Here is a 20,570-nt window from a genome sequence, read left to right as displayed (position 1 = left end):
GAGAGGAGCTCAGTGCATCATGGGAAATCCCCCGGCAGTCTAGGCCTATAGCAGCATAACTAAGGGATGGTTCAGGACTCACCTGAGCCAGCCCTAACTATAAGCTTTATCAAAGAGGAAAGTCTTAAGCCTACTCTTAAATGTGGAGATGGTGTCTGCCTCCTGAACCCAAACTGGAACCTGGTTCCACAGGAGAGGAGCTTGATTGCTGAACGCTCTGGCTCCTAGTCTACTTTTGGAGACTCTAGGAACCACAAGTAACCCTGCATTCTGGGAGCGCAGTGCTCTGGTGGGGTAGTAAGGTACTATGAGCTCTTTAAGATAAGATGGTGCCTGACCATTAAGAGCTTTGTAGGTGAGCAGAAGGATTTTTTTATACTATTCTGGATTTTACAGGAAGCCAATGCAGAGAAGCTAAAAAAGGAGAAATATGATCTATTTTCCTGTCAGGCTATTTAAATAATAAATAGACTTATAGCCTATTCCTACGTTGATCAATCGTTCAATATATTAGTTGATGTTATAATAATAAAATAGGTTACAATAAAGACGAATAAATATGCAATTGTCTAGGAAAGGAAAGAAAAAAGAATGTAAAACATAAGACAGCGGTGCTCTACTGTAAGGCGTAAACTCCTCACTTTCCCGACTGCACCTGAAGGCAGCACAATCCATGAACGCAGTCCCCGCAGTCCACAGCATACGCAGCCGCTACCTGCCAGGCGGAATGGACGTATCCTCCGGTGCTCCCAGCTTCACCCTCAGCCCAGCGGCGCCGCGGGAGAAGCCAGGCCCGACATGACAGTGCCGGGACGGGAGAAGAAAGCGCGCCAGCAGCCGCGGGTGACCGTCCGGCCGGAGGCGGTGTGGGCTGCGGGTCGCTACGCCGTGCTGGCCGCCCTGTGCGCCCTGTGCTACAGCAACTCTCTCCACGGGGAGTTGGTACATGACGATGTGTGGGCTATCGTCAACAACCCGGACGTCCGACTGGGCTCCAGCTTCAGAAACATCTTCAGCAACGACTTCTGGGGCAAGAGGATGGCGGACAATACGAGCCACAAGTCCTACAGACCTCTGTGCATCCTCACCTTCAAGTAAGTTCTCCCTGCTTTACCAGCCGCGGAGTTTCACCTCAGCTGGAGCTCTGAAAACAGCCACTTTATGCTAGTTCACCCGGGGTGTTGGTGGTATTACCCCGGGGTGACAGTCCAACCGTTAAACGCCTGAAAGCTAGTGAACGCACAATTAAGGCTGACGTCATACAGCCGGCCCATTATGGAGAGACGCTGCGTAGCCTAACAGTTAACTTCAGAATAATACAAGCTAAATGTTTCATAAAATAACCCCTTAAAGAGCGTTAAAGCGGTTTCCGATATGAAGTACCACTAGGTGCTGTTGTTGCTATAAAGTCACAGATGCGCTGAAAGAGTAGCTCATGATAGCAGTATTAGAGAGATGACCTTCGTTCAAGCCTCTGCTCCCATTTTCACTCTACTGAGTGAGAGCAGCTCAGCCGGCCAGCTGCACTTCAACTTGTCCCAGCACATTCTTTGAGGTTTAAGTATTAAATGAATTCATATGACACGGAGCCAAAAATTCACAGAGAGAAGTGTTTATGTAGGAAGTTTTTACGCAGCTACGTAGGAGTTTCATGAAAGTAGAGATGGAAAAGTTCTGGGAACAGCGTTTGAGGAGGGGAAACAGGCTCTGCAGCGCTTTGCTCCAAGAGGGCGTGTTTGGAGGAACCAGGCAAGCATCCAGATCAAGGTGGGATTGTGTTATAATGAATGATATTATGTTGCAGTGATTGCATGAGAAAAAGAGGACAAGCTCACATGGTGTTCCTAAATGATAGAGGAGTCCAGAGGAGTCCAGACTCAGCCTGCTGATGCAAAAGTGAAATGGTTGCTCCGAGATTTCCACCTTTCTTTTTTCCTGTAATTGTATAATTCAATGGAGGTTGGAGTTTTGTGTGTAATACTGTGGAACATCTCCTAGGTCTCCATCTTATCTTTGTCTCCAGACTAGGGATCATTCATTTTTATTGATATTAATACCCTTATTGAGACTGCTTAACGATTCTAGTCTTTATCATACCATTATCGATACTTTACTTGTATTTGGTGACGCTTATTTGGTAAGGCCAGACCCAATGGGCATGAGGTAGACCTGCATGGTGTGCGATGACCTTGTTATATACTGAGATGACATATGACTTGCGATAAATAAACAAACATTGACGTATGTGGAACAGTGGTTCGGTGGATAGCGCTGTGGCCTCACAGCAAGAAGGTTGTGGGTTCAAACCCCGGTTGTCCCGGCCTTTCTGTGCGGAGTTTGTATGTTCTCCCTGTGTCTGCGTGGGTTCTCTCCGGTTTCCTCCCACCGCCCACAGACGTGCGGGTTGATTGGTGACCCTGAATTGCCCTTAATGATTGGTTGTTTGTCTATGTGTGGCCCTGCGATGGACTGGCGACCTATTTTACCCCGCCTTTCGCTTGATGTCAGCTGGGATTGGCTCCAGCCCCCCGCGACCCTGTACGCAGGATGAATGGATGAAGTTTGCATATTAACTGCCTTGGAACAAAGTTGGTTGTGATGCAACAGAGCAGCAAGTATGGTTGGGCGATGTTTCCAAAATTTCCATTGAATTATGTCTAAAATGAGGGCAGCAGTAGGCTTATGTGCATGTGTTCTCGCACAGACTTCACTCGGTAAAATAAATTGGTAGACTATTAACTTATTACAAGTCGCAGTTGATATTTTATGGAGTTGTAGCAGCAGAGGTGGAGCAAAATATTTGTCTGAGTATAAAACCCCAACACAACATGTCTCAGCAACATTGCTCTTGTGTCCACGAGCATGCGATGCACCTTAGAATAGCTTAAAACTGCAGTGTTTTCCCGGTTTAATGTGAGCTTTAGATGAATGTTTTGGTGTTGGTCGGAGGGTTTGGGGGTGCCCCCCAAATGAAAAATATGTAATTTCACATCATATTGGGCCATTATTTTCACCATATCTCTGAACAAATAGTTGGAAAAGCTAGAGCAGATAATAAATATCAAACACCCAAAGATCAGTCTACTGGAGGAACTACAACCTTTAGATCTGGGGAAAGTAATTTGGTTGGTTATGTTGCTCCAGTGATTTTATAGTGATGGCACAGCATGTTTTGGGCATCATCCAAACCTAAGCCTTAACGGCAGGAAAACCCTGTTAATATGACCTCAGAATCATTATAGATACAACTGTTCATGCATTTTACAGCTTCTGACATTTATCTGTAGACATTAATATAAAAATAGGCAGCATGACAAACCTCCTCCCTTCTGAGGTGTGTTTTATTTGCACATTAAAATCCAAAAACTCCTCCATTAGCTTAAAAGGACTAGTTTGCATCACTAATTAGTTTTACTAACCTCAGCTCCTCCAGTCACCTCTGTCTTTTGTTTTCCAAAACCACTTTTTCAGACTGAAAACTGAAATAATTTAGTCAGTCTGTACAGGACAGAGCTGCAGGCTACGTCAGTTTAGTCTAAGTTGTACCTGATGTTCTCAACATTGGACAAGTAGCGAGCCGAGCATTGAGGGCTGCCGTGCTCACACAGTGTGCGAGTGAAAACATTTGTAGCGCATAGTTTAATGATCATGGGAAGTTTTAGTAGCGGCGGTCGTGATTCAGCAGCGGCTGAATGCATATAGAGGTAACACTGCATAGACTAATTTACATAAACATACATGTATGATAGTCAGTCAGACAAAGTCTGTTACAGTGAGAGAGAAACATTGTTCTTTTATTTCACTATACCTGTTTTTGAAGCATATCATATAGTGTGGCTTCTATTTTTGCTTCTTTTGTCTTATTGTTACAACTTACCCCAGCATGTGTTACAACCTACTGGGGAACACAATGCATTTGACATCAACTCACGAGGTCTGTGACATTCTTGTAGAGGATTGAATGGGTGCCATTTGTAGTGAACAAAAGTGGGAATGTTGTATAAAAGTTTGAGAACTCTAGCTATAAAACATATTGCTGAAAATGGAGCAGACGGGGTGAGAGAGAGGCGGGGTAAGCCGGGGTGTTTACCTGAGGTGTGTGAGTGTGTCATAGTGGGGAGAAGAGAATTCCGAGGCAGGTGCAAAGCAAACTTAAAAACTATAATAAGAATGTTCGTGCTCATTAAAACCTGCTTGCAAAGGGTGGTATAATGTGAACATTTAAAAACAAAATGCTGGGGGGACGGAGGTTTTCCAACTCAACGTTGGGATGTCTGTCAGTCATCGTCTATCGGCTCAACCTTAGCAGCAAGCGGGAAACCAGGTGCAGTTCATAGTTTGCAAAGGTTACGCACGGCGTTGGCAATGTGCTTGGCGCTGATGCTGAAGATGTCGAGCTGCTCTTGGGGCTTTCCACTGCGAGGAACGCCGCTCACTGTCAGCTGGGTCACAAAAATGCCAGGCTCCTGGCCCACTGCTGACGGCACTGCTTCGCAAAGACCACCCTCCTTGTAGTGGTCTTACTGTTAACTGCCTGGTTGTTTTTAAATTATTTATAGGATTAGAATTTAATATTTTAAATACAGCTGTTGTTTCTAGAGCAGCAACATTAATGTCTACAACAGCAAATAAACTCAATATCTGACATCACAATACTTAGTGACGTTTATAAAGAATATAAAACTCAGTCAGCATCCTCCTCCTCCTCCTCTCTGCTGTTATTCACTGCATGCAGGTAACATTATCTGGTAAAAGGAGGAGCGGGTGTTTTGTCTCAGCCAGCAGCTGAGTTTACAACAATGTGCTGAATTTTAAGACTACAAACCAGTCTATGGTACAGACAATCAGCTTTCTATTTAGTTAGTTTGTAACATTTGGCTAATTGCAGGGTTTTTCCTGGCTCAGAATGGGCCTTTGGGTGGTGACTTTGTGCGACAGTAAGCATGATCAGTACGTGTACAGTAAATGAGTTACCATATGACCGAAATCTATGCATTTTCTTGTTATTTCTGACCATTTGCAAAATATAAAAATATTTTCATAACTTGGAGGAGTAAAGGTATAAATTAGTGTATTAATAAATATTATAATATTAAATAGTATAATGTTAGTATAGTAATATATTTACAGGTTATACTTGATTTGGATTATCTGCCTACAGATAGTTTATTAGTTGAGATTCAGCTGTTTCACACACAGTAAAATGTAAATGTGACAGTACCGGTGAATACTGGCACACTTCAAGCACAAACGGCTTGTATATTGTGAGAAATGGAAACAGGAAGTCATCTCTGCTATTAGCGCGAGCTTCGTATCAGAGCGTTTAGACTCAGGCAAACCAATGCAGCTGGTTTATTAATCCAGCGCCTGCTGCATGTGTAAAATACAGTGGCTGTGGATGAGAGGAGAGGTAACTGCTGGAAGTCAAGACGTCGTAGTTAAGTATATGTTTTGCTTGCTTAACAGTTGTTTGATAAATTATTATTAAAACACATTCAGAGAATGATAGCTGTGCTTGTATAAAACATACAGGATGAGAAACTGAAGACAGAGATGATTAAATTAAACCTTTCTACCTGTTTACCCTACACACAGGTGTGTGGAGATAGTAATGTATTTTTACTTGCGAAGGTTTTATTGCACGTACTTACAGTAACAAGTGTAGCTGTCGGCAACTCGAGTAGTTTGGAGCTAAGTTTAACTTAGCCTCTCTCTCTGCTGGCCGCTGTGTGTGTATGTAGGAGCTGTCAGAGAGCAGCAGAGGCTGCAGCCTGATGATAAACAGGGCCTGTTTGATACCTTGCTTTCTTATCTGTTGCGTTTCAAGTTAAATCAGATTTGATGCTCGAGACATACTAAATATACTATAATGTATATTATAGGACACGCTAGTGTCGATAGCAGTATCTGTAAGCTCGGACCTTTGTTGATTTTCGGGTTTGAGAAATTTTGGAACCGGGTCCTTAATCAATCCCCATCCCTACTCCAGACCAAGTGTGAAGGAGAGCGCACATTCCTTTATGTCAATTACATTTCTACCACACCAGCAATTAATTTAAAATTCAACAACGGCTGTACTGCCAACACAGAGGTCATAGGTCAGGCTGAGGTACAGAAGAGCGGCCATGCAGTGTGTTGCTCAGGGGCACTTCAGCAGCAGCAGCAGACTGGTTCAGCTCTCACTGAGTGAACACTATGGTCGGAGCGGGACCCAACACAGCCTCCATGACCGGCAGAGGCCAGGTTAGCGACAGAAAATACAGGACCGAGGTGGTTTTCTTGCCGGGTTTGGCTCTTGGGCTGACTCAGCTTGGATAGCTAGCTTGCCAGCTAACCGAGCTCACTAGCTAACGTTATTGATACAGACAGGTACAGGTAGTAACATTAGCTGTTTGCGGTTTAGCAAAAAGTAAATGTGTCTGTTCTTCAAGAAACTCTGTAAATGACCTCGGTACTATATTCCCTGTTGGTCTTTGTGTTGTCTTGATGTGTTCGGTCTCGTTCATGCTGTATTCATTGGGAGGCTGCTGAGCGCGGTTTCGTTGACTGCTTGGTTCCCAGTCCAGCACCGCTCGCTGACGACATCCTGGCCTAAAAACCTCCAGTGCTTGAGTAGAGGTGTAACGTTAAACACAATACACTCTGCAGGTACTTCGATCTCCCAGTCTGGGCTGAGATAGCTATGACCACTAGGCTAAGTGAGCTAATTAGATAACAGCAGCTAGTTAGCTGCAGTTAGCGGTTACTTTAGCAACAAGTAGCACTTTCTGTCCATCAGCAACGTCTGTAAATCACAGAGAGTTGAGGCAGAGCAGCTGGGGGACATTTACTGTTAATTTTATGACGCTCAACAGTTACAGTGCTGCCTTTGAGGACAGCAGAGGATACAGGCAGCGAGGCACCTGACAGAGCAGCTGTCAACTGCGTGTATGAGCCACATAACTAAACTGATAGATTGTGCACTGTAGCACTATAGAGGGTATGCACATGACGTCACAGAACACAGTTACGCTCACTAAGTGGCAGAAAGACGATCAGCAGTGTTAGATTGAATCAGCTGAAACACAAACAACACATCTAAAATGGGAAAGAGCTGGACCACTGGTTCTTTGGTAAGAAGTAAGGACCGATGTTGAGTCAGACCGCCTTTAATTTGAGTAAATAATCACTTGTTTTACTCCCAGTTTGCTAAACGCAGCCATGGTGCCACTCAGTCCAGCGTGTTCCTGAAGGGGAAGTGACATCAATGCATACCCTCTATACTAACGATCTCTCTGAAAAGGCAGATCGTGGAGACATTTTAATCCTCCATGATCTAATATCATAATATTTCACACTCCTAGTGACCAGGTACAAATGTGATTATGTTATTTGTTATTTTAAGTCAATTCCATATATTTCAATAGCTAGTGAGGATTTGCTGCCTTTCCGTGTCATATTTAACAGTAAATTAGTTATCTTAAGGCAAAAACAAGCAAACTGAGCTGGGAAAAATTGTAAATGGCATTTTTTTACAATACGAATGTAATTGGTAGATGCAGCTCTAATGAGTACATTCAGAGACACATGACCAACTGAAGTGATCATTAGTCTTGTTAGTAAGCTATTTGCTTTCTTGTCTGACACGCAAAGGTTTATATAGTACTAAAGTAACCCTCCATTGATCATTTGACTCTCAAAAGTTTGTTTCGGTCCCTTGAGACTCCCCTCTCCTGAGGAACATTTGTGCAAATGCTCACTGAAATGCAGCAGAAGGTTTGATATAAGGTTTGACATAAATAATTCAAATTCAAGATTTCAACAAATTTGAATTACTTTGAACAATAGCCAACTCAGAAATACTGTATACTGTAGCAGGGCTCCCGACTGCGGACATTTTGGTCGCATATGTGACTAGGGCTGAAACGATTCATCGATTAAATCGATAAAATTGATTAATAAAATGCATTGTTGCAAAGAATTTGGGGACATTTATTACTGTCGAACATCGCGCTTACGCTGTGAACACCATATGATTATAATGAAGCTGTTTGTAAAGTAACGGAAGAGAGAAAATAGTGAGGGACAAAGAAGAAAGTGTCCAAAGTATGGGATTATTTCAAGATAAAGAAAACAACAACTCTGTAATGTTATCTCTGTCCACTATAAAATGAAATTTATGTTGCCTCGGCAACAGCACGACAGTGCCTTATGAGAAAGCAGCCGGTGTTCTGCCAGCGGACCACAGACAAGGTAACAGTAACAGCAACTTTAGCATTTAACTTAAGTCATGATTGATTGAGTTGAAGCCAAAGTAAGCTGCAGTCCTCAGCTGTAAATATGCACACGTGCGTTTGTTGTTCTCCTTTTTGGGCCGTGAGCTGTAACATCAGTCAGGAGTTAACTGGGTGTCGGGGAGCTGCACCTTTTAACTCACCTGCAGCTCTCTGACGGCAATACCAGATAACATTGTGTTTCTCTATGACATGTTAAATGGGTTGCCAAATATACCTTGGCGGCCATTAAGATATTGTACGTGGGCTGCCTGCCCAAGTCTATATGTTGGAAACATCTCTCAAGCTATCCTTTATCCTGGACTAGCCTATTGGCTATTTGATCTGGGATAGGACCATCTGATGCAAAGCGTCTTCCTCCAAATACCTGCATTATTAAAAAATGTAATACCCACTCTTTATCAAGACGTTCATATGCGCGGCCCTGCAGATGTGCACTCCAGACCAACACCAACATGAGCCTGACAGTGCTCCATGATGTAGGATTTATAGGTAAAAATGTGAAGGAATTTGTTTATTTCACCCACTGACGGTTTGAGCAATAATCAAGCAACATTTCCACCACATGGTTTTTGTGTACAATTTCTGGACTTGTTGAGTTTTGCTTTTGTGAATACAAACTGGAAAATTTAACATGATTCAGGAAGTGGACCTTTAGGTGTGAACCAGCCTTACTCAGCCTGGACAGCTCTGGCTGACTTGTACACCACATGAAATGAGTCATGAGGATCAGATGCATCTCGTGCATGCAGAGGAACAGATGGGTGAACTCCTCCAACACATGTGGCCTGGGGGTCACTTCTGTGTATATTTGTCAGCTTCTCCTATGGGGAATGTGCAGTCAGTCCAGCATTGTCTTTTCTGTGCCGGTAAGCTTTTGGTGATGGTGAAGGACACACAGAATGAGTAAATACACACAATGCAACCTCAAGGCACTTTTTATAGCTGAGCCCTGATGTGCACTACAAACTGTGCAGTGATTGTGGTGAGGAAACAAGGGAGATGGGGCGAGAGAAAGAAAGAAGTAGGGAGAGAGCGATAGCGAGAGGCTATTTGATTAAAATAGAAACATAAGGACAGATAACGCAAGACGGGGAAAGAAAAAATAAGTTGTGGTGGATGCTCTTGTGCTAAATGAGGAGAGAAGGAGCATTGGGACGGGCACAGCAGATAATAGAGAGAGACAGTAGGAGATGAAGAAAAATAAGAAATGAAAAAGAAGGGTAAGAAAGTGATGGATGATGATGCTCCAGTCAGAGAGAAGCTGACTTCACAATTTCTGTTTATCTATTTCAGAATAAAAAAAGTTACCTCAGGTTCACGGATCCTGTCAGGGATGTGCTGTCATATATCAGAGTAAAGGACAGGAAGGCATCATGCTGCTGCTGCTGCATCACTAACCAGCCGACAGATAAAGAGTTAAATTGTGTCTCCTTCACCTCTCCAGTCCAACAGTCACAGAGGACTCTGCAGCTGTCTTACTGGATGTGATCACACTGGGTTGAGCATGCTCGGTTTGACATTGTTGCTCATGTCAGATCCTTTTCCTTTTTTTCTAAGAGAAGAGTTGTTGGTTTATCAAATTGCAGATAAATCTATAATGACTACGGGTAAGATTCCCTTGAACTGCTGTGGATATTCTTTGGGGTTCTCAGAATGATGCCCAATAAATGTGGCAACTTCCTGACCTGTTCTTTAATGTGTCTTTCTTCATTTCAAGTTGCACACCATCCATCCATTTTTGGCCACATTTCGGGGTCTGTGTTGCAGTAGCAGCAGGCTAAACGAGGTAGCCCAGATTTCCTCCTCCTCCCCAGACTGTCCTCCAGCTCTTTCTATGGTATGCCAAATAAGTCCCTGATGAAGGCCACAATCTGAGACACATTGGTGTCGCAGTAAAGTTGCTTTATAGAACAAGCGTTCTTGGCATTTTGACCTCTATGGACTTTTTCCCATCTCCATGCACCTTGCTGTTAGGTGAAGTTGTTAAATCGCTACTCTGTATGTGATATCAGATGTAATATCTCCAGCAGGTCCGTATCTGCTCCAGAGTCTACTCCCAGCTGGACTTGCCTTGAAAACTGTAAAACGAGGCATCCAGGAGTATCCTTGTCAGATGCTGGAGTTACCTAAATTGGCTTCTTTTGGCTCGATGGAGCAATGTTTCTGTCATAACCTTGGTAATGGAGGTGCATCTCAAGCACTTGACACTCCACTGCAAACTGTCCCACTGCATCTTGTGCACACTCACAATGCATCTGTTGTTTAGTCTAGAGCAGTGATTCCCAACCGGGGGTACATGTACCCCTAGGGGTACGTGAGCAGTCCCCAGGGGGAACGTAGGATGGTTCTCAAAACATTATAATCATATTATAATATGGAAACCATTCAGTGAAGTCACCCTGAACAACAACTGAAACAAACAACTGCACTCTATGTGTTCACCTTTGCTTTACCTGGTCTGTGACTAAAATATCCACCACGACTTGTACCGTAAGTTAATAGTCTACCAATTTTTTTACCGAAGTCTGTGCGAGAACACATGCACATAACGACTGCTACCCCCCCGCGCGCCCCCGTGCACCCGATGACATTGTTCATCCTGATGTTTCGTTGTAGACATCGTCCGATGGAAATTTTGTAGACATCGCCCAACCAGTAGTGCTAGCGGCAGCTCAAGTGAACCCATGGAAAAAAAAATAGAAAGCTGATAAGTCTAAGTACTGGCAATTTCATCAACAGCATGTCGTTTTCGGTTTCATGTCAATACCAAATGGGAAGCTTCCGGTCTACAATATGAACCCGATGTGTTAGACTCTTCTGGTTGCAAGAAGAAGTCCAGCTCCATTAGAAATAATGGGAACATTATTATTATGACAAAGTTATCAGCCCTGTTAAAATGACGTGAGTTACAGTTGCACCTAGCTAAGCAAGCTAGCTAGCTCCGCACACGGTCTTTAGCTCTGCCGTATCGTCACTTCCGGGACACTTTCCGGTTGCAAAAACTCGACGTGGCAGGGATGTGCTCTATAATAATAGCTTGAAACCAGCCCATTTACAACGACACCTAAGTACTAAGCATCTTTCCTGTGTCGGTAAGACCGCAGGCCGAGTTTGTTTCAAAGAAAACTATCGGAATTTAAGGGAAGTCAAGAGAAATCAAAGAAAGCGACAGCAGTGTCAACCCAAGCATTGGACAGGGAACCCGCGGGGTCTTAAAAGTATTAAATTTCATTTACAAAGTATTAAATTGCGTTTACCAAGGTCTTAAATTTGTTCTTGTCCTTTCGTAGGATTAAATTAATGCGGTAACGTCATAAATAAATACTTTTTGTGTGTGTGACTTTTATAATTCATTTGGTGTGTTATAAGGCACAGTACAGGTAACGGTAATGTTACTCTTTATGTCAGTGTTTAGCTTTATGCTCTGAACTGTGAAGTGTTCACGGTGCACGAGCTCTGGCATCCAGCTGTGGGCAAATCAGTCAGTTGTTGGGAAAGAAAACAAAACGTCTCTGACGTGCTACTAACAAGCTAACGCTAGCTCGTCGCCTGAGAATGGGCAAGTGTCTGAAGTTCAGAAAGCCAGAGACACGGACAAGTTGCGGGACGAGGCTGAGGGCAGTGGCGCTGAGTTTAGTGCAAGTGGATCGGCCTGCGAGTCAGTCACTCTATGGCGAGCGCCAATGGAACAGCAGAGCTGGAAGACCCACTGAATGTTACCACAGCAACGGAGAGCCAGTTGTGTATAAGGACGGTCTCTGTGTGTCGCCGTTGTGACGCTGTTGTAGGCTAATGTTATGTGAATGGAAACATCCAACTAACGCACATTAAACTTACATCAGCGAAGAAAAAACAAACAAATTGGAGCCCAAACTCTTATCCCGCTTCTTTCAAGCCAGTACTATATAATACTGTATCTGAAGCAGCCTTTAGATGCAAACACAGAATAGAATGAATAATCACTGAAGCAATTATCATATTGTATTACATTACTTTATCTAGCCAAGGTGTAACTAATTGCAACAACTCACACCACACAATTTGTTTGTATTTTTGATTTCACCTCTTAAGAGTTCTTCGTGCACAAATATTGTATTCATTTCATAGGTGTCACACTGTGGATACTGGGGACATGTCTCCATCACTTTGTTTAAAGCATTTGTTAAATAAGTTCTGAAAAAAGCTTGCAACAAGAAATGTTAAAAAACAAATGAAATACTTTTTGAGAAGTTTATTTGCACAATAAGAAAACATGCAATGCAATGTATATATAGAAGAAACAAATATGCATTGTTAAAAAAAAGTTTCTTAAGCTAAAATAAAAAGCTGCTGAGTACTGCATTATATTCTTTCTATTATATTCTTTGAAGTGTCACCTGAATCACTTTATATAAATAAAGACAATTCTACCATAAATTGGTGCAGAAAATGTCTCCAGAATGCAGGAAATTAAGTGTTTAGTGCTCAAAAGTTTCTAGGGGAGGATCCCCAGACCCCCTTTTTAAATATATTTCAGCACTGAATATTTCATCAAATAGTGTTAAAATATCTTGCCTTGTTCTCGTGAACCCAATATTGTGAATTGTGCATTTGAGCTAAGTGTATCATCACACCCCTAATCTGAACCCTTATGTCCCCACCACTTTTCAACACAAAGTGACGTCCTTGATTAATTTTATCTTATCTTCTGTTGTGGAAATGATATTCCTGGTGAGGGGTTGAGCAAAGAATCGAGTTACAACCGACTGTTGTCTTTGAAGAATTTATTTAACAAAAGTGAATAAACAGAAAAGTACTAACACACATATACAGCTGGTCCAGAGACCTACCGTCTAGGGCGGCATTTACATAGTCTAGGTTTCTATGTTTTGGGGAACAGAGATCCTCTCTCGGCCTTGAATGAACATTCCAGGAGAGGAGAGGAACAACAAGAGAGGAAAACACCAAAAACCATCTCACAGCTCTGACCTTAACCCTAGTAAATGTGGACGGACATAAGGAGTCTAGGAGAGGAAAGGTTAAGGATAAAAACACAATACATATATCTATAAGTCATAATGAGAACAGTAATAATAATAATAATAATATTAAAAGATCATACATAAAAGATTAAATATAAGAGGACACAATTTTCTGCCATAACATCTTCCGTCTTATCTTAAGTACAAACACACCCCAAGCTATAGTGTGTTAAAGATGAATGTATTATAATAAAAGTTTTATTAAATTCATGTAACTTCGTAAATAATTTTCTCGGGCTTAAAATTCATACAGATTTTCCATTATACGGCGGTGAAGTTGGTATTAAATTTCATCTTAGGTGGTATTAAAAAGGTCTTAAAAAGTTTTAAATTTAACTTTGAGAATCCTGGGGGTACCCTGATTGGAGGCCTCATATGCTGTGTCGCTACTTGTGGCTAAATCCAAAAAGCCATTTACTGTTGCTGAGGAACTAATTTTGCCTGCTGCTGTAATTCTTGCAGAAACAATGATTGATAAGAAAGCAGCTGATGCACTGAAAACTGTACCATTGTCAAAAAACACAGTGTGCCGTAGGATTGACGACATGGCCGTTAATATTGTTGATGTAAGTAGTGGAAAGGTTAAAACTTTCTGGTTCATTCGTGCTGCAGTTGGACGAGTCAACAGATGTTAGCTGGGAAGCCCAGCTTATTGCATTTGTGCGATACAGAGAAATTTCTGAAATTAACGAGCACATTCTATTCTGCAAGAAGCTAACGGGGGGCACTACGGGTAAAGATGTGTTTCACGTTATCGACACCTTTTTCTCAGAGCACAATCTGTATTGGAAGCCCTGTATTCATATGTGCACGGATGGTGCAGCATCAATGACTGGGAGGGTGAAAGGATTAATAGCGCAGATTAAGAAGGTACACCCCGACGTTCAGTGGAATCACTGTATCATCCACACAGAGGCACTGGCCAGTAAGAGAATGAGTCCTGAGTTACATGAAGTTTTGAATGACACAGTGAAAGTGATAAACTTTGTTGAATCGCGGCCTGTGATTCCCAGACTGTTGAAAGGCTCTGTCATGACTGTGGTGCTGAGACGCACGCATCTGAAACATCCCGCGTGGTGTCATTGACTCGAGTCAGTTGTCTCTGCTCCTTTTGCTCTCAACAAGCCGCAGGATGGCAAGGTTTTCTCTAACGCAGCTTGGCTTGCTGTGATGGCAACGCGTCTGCTATGTGATTACTTAGTTCTTAAGTTTGAACAGTGGTATCATTAGGGCACAGGTGTTGCAGCAGACTGGAGCAGCTTCTTTAAGTTGGAAGCAGCAGCTTAGGAGCCTTAACAGGGTTTCTTTTTTCCACTTTGAGTGTTCGGTGGAGAACTGGCTTCCAGCGTGGCTTGGGACTCAGTATCATCTACTTTAGTGATGAATGCATAATAAACTGTGTTACTAGGTTTAAATTCATATCCTGCATGTACAGCATCTCTTATATATACAAACACACACACACACACACGATCAGCCAGTCTGAGATTTTTGAGAAGTCTTATAACTTTTGCATTCATGATATTTTGCCCTGACGCTAGCAATAGATGAAATGGCAAGGGGTCACCAAAATGAAGAATCATACTTTGGGGATGATTCACACCAGTAGTTGTCAAGATATGTTGGTTTGGCTCACAGTGTTGAGCAATCACCTGACTTACCATCCTGAGGCTCAGTACTGGGTTAGCTAGTTAAACAGCAGGCCCTTTTGTGTTTTAGTGTTAATGTGTCTAACTGTTATTAAGAAGAAGAAGAAGATCTAAGAAGAATGGTTTTATTAATACTGTTAGGAATGTTAAATGTTTCTACTTTTACACACACAGGCCCGAAATACTAGCATTACAGTGATCAGATAAGACTGACGTGGCAGTGGTGGCTGGCTGTGTGGCTACTGTGGAGCCAGCAAGCTTACACTGGTTTAACTGAAAACCTGTCTGATGAACAAATGTAAGAATCACACATTTCCAGGAACTTATTGAAACAGCCTTGCTTTAAAAGGAAATATTCAACCAGATTCTTCTTCATGCTAACTGAACTCCACCGCCATTTTTGATATTATACAGAATAGAATGTAAGCAAGCAGCTCGAGTGTCCTACCTTTCAAATAAACTTCAACACGGCGTGATTATGATGCCGCTGTTTGCAAAGTGGAGGAAGAGAGAGAAAACAGTGAGGGACAAAGAAGAAAGTGTCCAAAGTATGGGATTATTTCAAGCTAAAGAAAACAACTCTGTAATGTTACTGTCTGTCCACCGTAAAACGAAACTTATGTCGCCTGGTTGGGCTATGAGTTGGAACCTCACAGTCAGGAGTTAACTGGGTGTCGGGGAGCTGCACCTTTTTAACTCCCCTGCAGCTCTCTCTGTAGCTCAGACAATCCCTGCTACCTGCGTGTGCTAATCCATCCTTTCACCCAGATTCTTTGTCTTTATAATTGCTGTCTTTATAATAACAAGCAGCTGTTTCGTGTGCAGGATCGCTCATTTCCCGTTTCACATTTCACATGTGTTTTTTTTGATAAAAGTGGTTTGGAAACCAGCCGCGGGTGCCATTGCTGTTGACAGCTCCTGTAGTGTGTGTGGTGACCCCCTGTCACTGATCAGTCAAGTAGTGTGAACGCCACAACGACTTCAAGACTGCCATCATATTACGGCAAGTTGTGTGAACTGCACGGCCATCGGCTGACGCTGTAAGTCGTGTAGTCTGCATGAGCCTGTAGTATAACTTGTATATCACTCGGGTGATGTTTGTGTTTGTAAAGCAGCTGTCTGGTTGTTGGTCTGATGTTTACTGTATGACAAACTGTATGGAGAGGGGGGGGGCGCTGCCGCCGCCAAGCATAAGTACTTCTTAAACGATGCATTGATGAATCGTTGAAATAATCTATAGAAGCTTCGAATACTAAAATCATTGTTAGCTGCAGCCCTACAATTCAAGCACGTCTCTGGGTCGGACTAAAGTAAACACATAAATTGGCCCCCTGGATAAGCCATTGTAGCTAGTTGCATAGGGATCTTCCAGGGAAACTTGCTGCCTAAAAACATCGTCTATCCAGTTGAGTGTCCTCCTTACCTTGCAAATAGTTTTTGGAAAAAGCCAATAAGTGGACCTTGAGTTATATCTATCTTTAAGAACATTTGCAAACATGACACACCGTAAGCTACTGGTCAGGTAATGTTGTAGTTGTACTGAACAGAGCAACAGTGCATTTTATTGCTTAGAAATTCTTTTTGTGTATTCTGTACATGTATCCACTGGCAGCCATGTCTCCTGTCAAAATGTCAGTGAGCGGGAGACTGAACCCTGACCTGCTCCCTCGTTGTGAGTCTCTGTGGATAAGCACATCAGCTAAATGCCTCAAATGAGAAATTTAAATTCCACTGAAGCCTTCACATCATGGATGGGTCCGGACCCTGGCTGGGCTCTCTGGGAAATTCATCTCATGGCTCTTCACTTCCTTCAGACTCAAGTCAGCATTAGCACTTATTCAGGTGTGTCAGCATCAACTAAGGTCAGGGTGAGACAATGGTGAGGGTTAAGGCTCTCTCTGCAAGTTAAAGCAGGTTTTATCAGTCATTATCAGTCAGTAAGGGAGTGGTGGTGGAGCAGCGGATAAGACACAAGCCTTTGGTGTGAGAGACCTGGGTTCAATTCCCCACAGTAACACATCCACCAATGTGTCCCTGAGCAAGACACTTAACCTCTAGTTGCTCCAGAGTTGTGCATAGAAATTATAAGTCACTTTGGATAAAAGTGTCAGCTAAATAATGCATACCAAGACAGCGTATTCATCCTCATTGAATTATGAATCAGAGGGATAGTGGAGGCCAGGGTCTCCTTTATCACATAATGGACTGGATGAGGGCACACAGAGGACCCCGTTAGAACTAATTACAGTCAGAGATAAGGAGTTCAGATGTGAAGCAATGTTTATCTGTTCAGCTCTCCCTGTTTGTTTTTTCTCCATTCTGGAAAGCCTTGCCTTAGAGGTACACTCTAAATATAAACTTACTGACAGTATCACATATGTTCTCTTCTCTCTTCATCTTGTTCATCACTGAAGCTGTATGATGTTTACCCAGAGTTAAATAAAAAATCTTGATGTTTTTGATTACTGCTTAAAATACAAATTCTACATGTATCCCCAAAATGCCACCTAACATATTTAGTACCTTTGCATCGCTACTAAATTTAAAACACTTTTGTGAGTTAAGGTCTTGAAATGGTTCTGCACAGACTTTAAAATGTGAATCAAACCAGCAGCATGTCTGACCTAACCCGGACAGAACCTCGCTGCTACTGCAAAATGCTACACATGACACTAGATGCCAACAATTGGTAAAGTCACAGAAAGAGAGGATTTATTTTCATATGACACATTTGAAAGTAACCAAGCCCAAACCCAACCCAAGCCTGAAGCTTTAGTCAATAAAACAGTCCTGACTCAAAATAAGCACTTCACTAATAACAATGTGAGCAAAATATATCATATTCTCTAGGGATGGCAGTGTCATTCAGATGGATTTTTGGTACACCATTTTGGTCCAGACTATAATATATCAACAGGTTTTGGATGGATTGTCATGAAATTGTATACATACATTCATGGTCTTCAGAGGATGAATCCTAATGACTGTGGTGACCCCCTGAACTTTCCTCTAGAACCACCATGAGGTTGACATTTGTGGTTTTGAGTGAAATATCTCAAGATTTCTCCTCAGGATGAATTGTAGTAACTTTGGTGATCCCCTTGATTGTTAATCTTGCGCCGTCATCTGTAATGCATCTTATAGAGTTTTAAAACATAAAAATACTATGCTTGTAAAAAAAATGTCTGATATGGTTTGTCCACAACAAAAAAGTCAATTACCTCATTTAATATTCTAAAATTAGATCTGTTCCTTCTCCCTCATCAAAAAATCCAGAATCTCTGATTATGCAGTTTTTCCCCAAAAGTTTAACTCTTGTTGTCAGTGAAGATTCTCAGTCATCCAGGTCATAGTTATCCAATGAAGGTTGAGGTCAAGGGCAACTGGACTTGGTTGGAGATACTAGAAGACGTTTCGTTCCTCATCCAAGAGACTTCTTCTGACTGACTGGTAGGGAAACTCAGGTATTTAACCTCTGGGATCATTAGCTAGGATCGTCGATACCGCTGGTTCGTTAGTACCCCTGGCTGTGGTAATGACAGTCGTCATGGTCGTTAGAGCCACCCGTGGCAAAGTCTGAACGACCATCGTTGGCGTCTTCACCTGAGGCCAAGAGGAAATGCTTGTTTAGTTTCCTGGGAAGTGATGAAAGGACAGCATTGTAGTGGGGGATAAGTGGTGGCGTAGACCCCCTCCTCTGTTCAGTGACAGCTTCTCAATCCGGGTGTAAATGACTTCCCTGACACCTCTTTTGAACCATCCATCTTCTCTGTCTAAAATGTGAACCTGGTGGTCGTCAAACAAGTGTCCTTTATCCTTAAATAAACTGCTGAGTCTTGACCTGAGGAGTTAAGGAGTTAGTTGTTGAGCTGGTTGGTAACACGCCTCACCACATCCAAAACTCTTTGTATTTGTAAACAAAGTTCGAGGACTGAAACTGGACCCAGATGAAACCATTGTGTCCTATGATGTGACCCCTTTGTTCACCTGCATCCCCACCATAGAGGCAGTAGAATCCGTAAGGAAACAGCTACTACAAGACCACACCCTGGACAACAGAACCGGCCTCAGCCCTGACCAGATCTGTAAATTACTCGACCTCTGTCTAAACACCACCTTTTTCCAGTAAAACGGAGGATTCTACAGACAAAAGCATGGCTGTACCATGGGCTTACCAGTTCCACCTATTGTGGCAAACATCTACATGGAAGAAGTGGAGGGAAAAGCCCTCAACTCTTTCAGAGGAACAGCACCGAGCCACTGGTACAGGTATGTCGATGACACCTGGGTCAAATTTAAAACCCAAGAAGTGCAAGCCTTCACAGAACACATCAACTCCGTGGACAGTAACATCAAGTTCACACGAAAAGATGTTCACAACAACAGTTTAGCTGTTGTTGTTGCTCAGGTGAAGATGCCAACGATGGTCGTTCAGACTTGGCCACGGGTGGTTCTAACGACTGTCGTTACCACAGCCAGGAGCACTAACGAACCAGCGGTATCGACGATCCTAGCTAATGATCCCAGAGGTTAAATACCTGAGTTTCCCTACCAGTCAGTCAAAACTGAAGAAGTCTCTTGGATGAGGGACGAAACGTCTTCTAATATCTTCAACCAAGTCCAGTTGCCCTTGACCTCAACCTTTGTTGTTTAACTCTTGTTAAATGTCTCCTAGGTCATTGGATACTCCATTCTCAGTGTATGTCACCTGAAGGCTTCAAGTTTCCACATCACACTTAGTTACATACTGGACCATGATTATGGGCTGATATTTGTGACAGTAGAATCTGAATAATTTCGATGAGGATTTTAGTCATTCTGCACAGGGACGATCGAACATCACAGTCAAGTAACAATAAGCAAAACGCCTTTTTGAGTGGACTTTAATTAATAGGGTTTAATTTAAATAGCAAGACTCATCAGAATGACAGTTTGATCATTTACTCAGATCATTCAGCCTTAGATGGAGGTTGAGTCCACCCATGTTTTTGAAAGTCTAAAATATAATATGGAGTGACAGCTGGAACCAAAACCACTGTAATGCGTCACTCTTTCTGGGTTTGCTATTATCAGGTTGTTGATATTGTGTTGGGTGAAGAGGGAATTGTCACGGTGTAATACCTGTGTATATATTTATTATAATAAACTAAGTGAAAATTGCATATCTCACTGTTATTCCTCACTGAGGGATTAGCTGTTGGAAGATCTTAAGCAGGGTGTGATTAGATGGCGGGAATCTGATATTTTCTCAAAGCAATCCTGTTCCTTTCATTTGAAATTCATGGCAGTGTAGAAAATGGATTGAGATTCTGCTCAGGATTATAAAACAATCACTTCATCCAGGAAATATAAATGCTAATTTTCTTTAGAGATTCCCACAGTAAATCCACAGCGGTATATAGCTGAGTGATTGTTATAGATAAGGTTGAATGTTTTTTTTCCTTCATACGCTTAGTGTTTCTGGAAAATTGAATGACACAAACTGTACTTATGTATCAGTCTGTTTCAGTCTTTTTTTGTATGTGTTTTAATAATTTTTTCAATCATCTATCATTTCATCATCATTTACACATGAACAGATTACCTGCAGCTCTCATCCTACAGTGCTGAATATTTCTCTCTCT

At 42.3% G+C, this 20,570-nt stretch overlaps 1 protein-coding gene across 1 annotated transcript in view; it reads left to right on the top strand.

The window, feature by feature from the left end:
• Window positions 1-689: 689 nt before the first annotated feature.
• The window catches only part of LOC123985193 (protein O-mannosyl-transferase TMTC1-like), a 155,120-nt gene continuing 135,239 nt past the window's right edge, over window positions 690-20,570 (top strand). Inside the window, exon 1 of the mRNA XM_046072634.1 lies at window positions 690-1,094. Coding sequence (XP_045928590.1) covers window positions 799-1,094 — 296 coding nt within the window. The 5' untranslated portion in view covers window positions 690-798. The remainder of the gene's footprint in view (window positions 1,095-20,570) is intronic.

The sequence above is a fragment of the Micropterus dolomieu genome, linkage group LG16 (genome assembly GCF_021292245.1).
Source record: "Micropterus dolomieu isolate WLL.071019.BEF.003 ecotype Adirondacks linkage group LG16, ASM2129224v1, whole genome shotgun sequence".
Lineage (NCBI taxonomy): Eukaryota > Metazoa > Chordata > Actinopteri > Centrarchiformes > Centrarchidae > Micropterus > Micropterus dolomieu.
The sequence above is the reverse complement of the archived record's forward strand: the minus strand, read 5'-3'. Positions and strand labels throughout refer to the sequence as shown.